This window comes from Phoca vitulina, unplaced genomic scaffold, assembly GCF_004348235.1.
Source record: "Phoca vitulina isolate PV1807 unplaced genomic scaffold, GSC_HSeal_1.0 scaffold19, whole genome shotgun sequence".
Taxonomy (NCBI): domain Eukaryota; kingdom Metazoa; phylum Chordata; class Mammalia; order Carnivora; family Phocidae; genus Phoca; species Phoca vitulina.
Window position 1 is genome coordinate 24,783,315 of NW_022589722.1, and position 5,496 is coordinate 24,788,810.

At 66.1% G+C, this 5,496-nt stretch overlaps 1 protein-coding gene across 1 annotated transcript; it reads right to left on the reverse strand.

Annotated features, from left to right (window-relative positions):
- Positions 1-758: 758 nt before the first annotated feature.
- On the reverse strand, positions 759-5,173 carry SLC16A8 (solute carrier family 16 member 8). The gene is made up of 4 exons (XM_032416916.1): positions 4,960-5,173; positions 4,161-4,304; positions 3,100-3,945; positions 759-1,075 (listed from the first exon to the last, which is right to left on the reverse strand). The coding sequence occupies exons 1-4, from the start codon at positions 5,171-5,173 to the stop codon at positions 759-761; spliced, it is 1,521 nt and encodes a 506-aa protein (XP_032272807.1).
- Positions 5,174-5,496: the final 323 nt, after the last annotated feature.

Here is a 5,496-nt window from a genome sequence, read left to right on the forward strand (position 1 = left end):
GGCATTTTCGAGGGCTCCCACGCCTTCGTAGGACCCGGTTGGAAAATGAGACAAACGGTGGGGTTGGGGAGGCACGGGTGGGACGGCTCAATAGCAGGGCTCTGCGGTGGGAAGGCTCCTTCCGACTCTCGGGCCTGGTTTCCACACTCATGATTTGGAGGGAGGGAAGCAAAGAAAGTGCCAGGTGTCAGATTTGTGGGAAGAGAATAAATACACGGAGCAAATAGATCCCAGAGGCTTTCCAGCCAGGGTGAGACCTGGGCTCTGCTGCACTTGGATCCAAGTGCAAGAGGTCAAAAGTCAAAGTGCAAGAGAGACCCCCTAGTGCCTCCAAGTCAGAACACCTCCCCCTCCATGCCCCCTCTTCCCCGTCTCTGCCACTTCTTCCCCCAACACCTTCCGGGTCCAAGGGCCCTGGGGAGAGCCTCTCGGACTCCCTCCCACCTCCCCCGACCCCCAGCCACCAGGGCTGGGAAGGCACAGGAACGGGACCTCTGTCTTGCAGCTGAGCTTTATGAACTTCAGTTTCGCACAGGCCAAGCCCTGTCCACGCACAGCAGCGTCACCGAGCCAGGCCAGGGCCTGGCCACGGCCCGCCGGGCAGATGAGGGAGGGAGCTCCCCCCACACACTCGGACCCCAGGGGGGACCACTGCAAAGCAGCCTCCAGCGTGCCGGGCCCTCTTGGGACAGCCGGGGCTCTGAGAGGGTAAACCCCATCCCCAAAGTCACCAGCCACCTCGCCTGGTGCCCCCGGGGCTATGCAGACTTGGGGTCCCGCCCTGGTTCTGCCTCCACCTCTGGTGCCGCGGCCCCGGGGCTCGGCACCTCCCGGGCTTGGAGGCCGCCAGGCTCCTCAGCCCCGGTGGGCAGGGCCTCAGAGTCGCCTGGGGCCTCAGCGTCCTCGCTGTCGCTGGCCGCGCCCTCGGTGCCTTGGCCGGGCTGGGTGTGCTGAGAGCGGCGGCCGCGCAGGCAACACTTGGTGGCGATGGCCATGAAGACCCCGGCCAGGGCCACCTCAGAGCCGGCCAGGTAGAAGATGATCTCGTAGTTCTTCAGGGCGTCCACCAGGCGGCCTGCGGCGGAGGGAGGGGGCAGGTGAGGGCCTGCGGGGAAGCCCACCTTCACCCTTCCCCACAACCTCACATACAGGGTAGTGCCCCCTCCACTTGGTGGGGTTCACATTTGGGTGACACAGACACATGCCCCAGTCTTTATTCCCGTTTTACAGAGGCAAAACCCCACACGCGTTCTGCCATCTGAGACCTTAAAAATGTCACCACCTCCTCGGACCTCAATTTCTTAAGTGATAAGGGGCCTTTGGTGAGGCAGCACTTTACGGGTTACAAGGCACCCGTTCCACGCCCAGGCTGAAACCCCACCCGCGCCCTGTGACTTGCCCAGCTAGCGAGTCCGGGGATGGGGCACTGGGCTCAGCCTCACCCTCCTGGGGGCCTCTAACTCTTGCTCTTTCCACCTAACACCCCTGGTCTTCAGGGGCCTGGCTCAGCTTTCTCTCCATCTCCCTCCCAGCCTCCTCCTGCCCCTGCCAGGGGCCCCGGTACCCCTAGGCTGAGCTTCCACTAGCACGGGCTGGGGGCAGGACTTGTGGGTCACAATCCCTGTTGCGCCCTCTGTATTTTCCAAGTGTCCTCTCCAGGCACGTATTACTTTCATACTCAGGAAAATCTTTTAATTTTAATTGCAAATATTTGCCCCCCGAGTGTGGTTCCTCTGCGGGCTCCATCCCCCCCTGGCATTTTTGTCACTCACCACCCCAGGCTGTGACCCCTTGGTCTACAGCTCTGTGGCTTTGGGGAGGCTTCCCGGTGTCCCCCAAGCCGGCTGCTTGCCTGAGTCCCTCTGAGCACTGCTCCCAAACTTGCCTTCCTGGTCCCTGCCCAGCCAACCAGTCCTGTCCCTGCCCCTCCTACATTCAGCGCTGCAGTGTTCACCTCCTTACCCCCTATTAGACCCACCCCCCAGGTCACATGAGAAAATGGAAGATGGATCCCTGAGCCTCTGGGGGGCTGGTTTTGTGGCTTTTGATGGTGAGCTTGGGGGGCCGCCCTCCCACTGAGGTGAGATGACAAGGCCTGATGACACTCGGCTAGCCCAACCCTGGAAGGAGGGGCAGTTCACCCTATCTCAGGGGCAGCCTGGGCCCCAGCAGAGGTGGCCTCCCCTCATTGCTCATCCCACAGCCTGACCACAGACTGGCTCTCCGTGCTGTTTCAGAGACAATCCGCCAACCCAGGAGGACCCTAATGTCCCCTCTTTCCAAGCTCAGTTCCTGCCTTACCTGTATAGGAACCCTGTCCCCCTAATGTGCCCCACACTGTCCTATGTCCTGCCCTGTGAGGCTGCCTGCATGCCGGCCCCTGCAGGGACCCTTCCCTGGCCTCTCATCGTGACTTCCTAAGGCCAAGGACTGTAGAGTGCCCAGTGGCGGTGCGCCCAGTGGAAGGCCCAGACCCTGTCCCTGCACGGTAGCTTCACCAAGCGAGGGCAGGACCTGGCCACGGCCTGCTGGACAGATGAGGGAGGGAGCTCCCCTCCTGGGCCCCAGGGTGACCGCTCATGAGCACCCCCACTCTGCTCCCGGCCTCACAGCTGGTTCCTCAAAGACACTGTCCCTATCCTGGTCACCCTTTGGAGGCTGGGGACACTAAAGCCCTCAGCTGGAGTGTTCCAAAGGTAGGGGCATTTAGCCCTGGGCAGGGTTCTGCTCTCCCTCTGGGATCGCACTGTACTAGGCCCCTGTGCCTCAGTTCACCCACCTGCCAAAGGAGAATAAGCATCTGTACTTCACAAGGACTCTGTGCCAACGTTTGAGATGACCCAATGGGTCCGCTGCTGTCAGTGTTGGGTTCTTCCTGGCACCTTTCCCGGCCCTTCCGCCCCCACCCAGAGCTAGTAGAACCGGGCTTGGAGGAGGGGCTAATTAGCCACGGGAAGTGGGTGCCCACCGCACCAGGCTGTCCCGGCCAATGGGTCCCTTCCCCTCATCCCTGGAAGCTCCATCTGGGACAGGGAGGGCGCTTCCCTCGGTCTAGGGAACTAGCCCCGCGCCCCCTCCTCCCGGGAGGGAGAGGCGCACCGGCAGAGGGCGGTCCGATGAGCACGGCCACGGCCTCGACGAGCAACACCAGGCCCAGCGCGCTGGGGAAGCGGTGCGAACCCACGGCTGCCATGAGCACCTCGAACTGCAGCGCACCCACCATGCCGTACGAGAGGCCGAAGGCGACGCAGAAGGCGACAAGGGCGCCGTAGGAGCGCGCGCGCGCGCTGCTCAGATCCGTGAGCCCGTTGGCCATCAGGGCCAGGCTGAAGAGGTAGGCGACATGGGGTCGCAGTCGCGCCAGGCCCGCCAGGGCGCCGCACGCCGGCCGCGCCACGATGTCTACGAAGCCCACGATGGACAGCAGGAAGGCGGCGTCGGCGTCCGGCACGCCTGCGTCCTTGGCGTAGTTCACCAGCAGGATGGCGGGCACGAAGAGCCCGAGCGCCATCAGGAACTTGGTGACGGCGTACACCCCGAAGGCGCGGTCCGCGCACACGGCCACGTCCAGCAGGCGCCGGCGGGCGCGGCCGCCAGGGGGCGCCTCGCGCAGACGCAGCCCCGCGCCCCCCGCCTCCGCCTCCGCCTCCGCCTCCGCTTCCCCGGGAGCGCCGTCCGCGCTGTCCCCGCGAGGTCGCGGGCCGGGCCCCGGCGGCGGGCGCATGACGGCGCCGCACGCGCAGCAGTGCAGCAGGAGGCCGCCGAGCAGCAGGAAGCCGCCGCGCCAGCCGAAGTGCTCGAGCAGCTGCTGGCCGAGCGGCGACAGCGCCGACAGGAACACGGGGCTGCCCGCCGCCGCCAGCCCGTTGGCCAGGGGCCGCCGCCGCTCGAAGTACAGCCCCAGCATGATGAGCGACGGCTGGAAGTTGAGGGCCAGGCCCAGGCCTGCGGGCGAGGCGGCGCTGTGCCGGGCTCCCCGAGGGCGCCCCCACCCCCAGCCCCCGGCGGGAGGGAGGGGCCAGGCCCCGACGGGGCGGGCCGACCACCTCTCGAGGGGAAACTGAGGGCAGGAGGCCTCGCAGCGAGGACTCCCGCCCCCGCCCCCCACCCGCACGGCCAGCCCCATCCGCGCAGGGGAGGCGAGTCGTGGCCGCCCTCACCTGTGAGCACCCCGGCCGTCAGGTACAGCTCCAGGAGGCGCGTGGCGAAGGATGCCAGGACCATGCCCGCCGAGGCCAACAGCCCACCCACCAGCATCACCGGGCGACAGCCAAAGCGGGTCACGAGGATGCTGGAGACAGGACCTGTGGGCAGGGCAGGGTCACCGCTCGGGCTGGACTAATCTCTCTCCCGTGGACACTCCAGGCTTGGCACCTGCCAGCCCCCAGAAGATGGCTCGAGGGGATAAGGGCACCCTCGGTTCAGAGAGGGCAGTGTCTGCCCAAGGTCACAGAGCTTGGCTAGGACAGACCAAGGAGGCAGCGCCCTGCGAGGGGACGCAAGGAAGGGACCTGTCTTGGTCCAGAGGCCCCATCGCCAACCCTCCTGAGAACAGGGAACCCAAAGCAGAAGAGGCAGACGCCCCTCGCTTTTTATCTGCACAGCTGACATCGTCCCTTGGGCTGCTCAGGCTCTTTCCACCCCTTACTCCCAAGCCCCCGGGCGGCCCCCCAGTGGTTAGGGCGCCGGGGAGCGGGGAATTTTATTTAGCCCCGTTTCCCCACCTGTACCAGAAGCGGGTGTGGGTCTTTGGCAGGAATGGAGGGGCCCTGCCGGCTGGCCAAACTGGCCCGGTCAGCCACGGGGCTGTGGGCTCCACCTCGCGCCACCGCCCCCTTCCTGCCCCCTCCTCCCCTGTCTCTGGGGAAGAAGGTGGTTTCCGTGCTCTCCCCGAGGGGTCTGGGGGGTGCCCAGGGGGTCTGAGGGGCCTGGGGGAGCGACCCGCGAGGGGGCGCTGACCGGTGCCGTAGAGCATGGCGAGCATGATGGAGGACACCCAGGCCGTGTCGCTGTAGCCCGCGCCGAAGTCGCGCATGAGCGCGCGGAAGAAGACGCTCACGGCCTTGGGGAAGCCGTACGCGAAACCGGTGACCACGAAGCAGGCACCCAGCACGGCCCAGCCCCAGCCTCCGTCTGGGGGACCCGCGCCCCGCCGGGGGCCGCCAGCGCCCATCGCTGCTGCCTCTGCTGGAGGAAGGGGACAAGAGGGAGGTCTGCAGTCCCGACAAGAAAGGGGGATGGAGACCCAGCGTGGGAAAACTGAGGCACGGGGCTACCCACGGGAGCCCTGCTCTGTTAACGAGCCCGGAGGGGAAGCCGAGGCAGAGCCGCACCCCAAATCTCCCCTCCTCCAGGGGGCCTGTGAAAGATGAGGGGAGGGTGATAGGTTCCCACCTGAGTCCGGACTTCAGGAAGACGCCCTCCGGGGGACACTCCTTGCTCAGGGACCTAGTGTGGCCGGAGAGGGGGTGCTGGTGAGTGGGAGAGCCGGGCGGG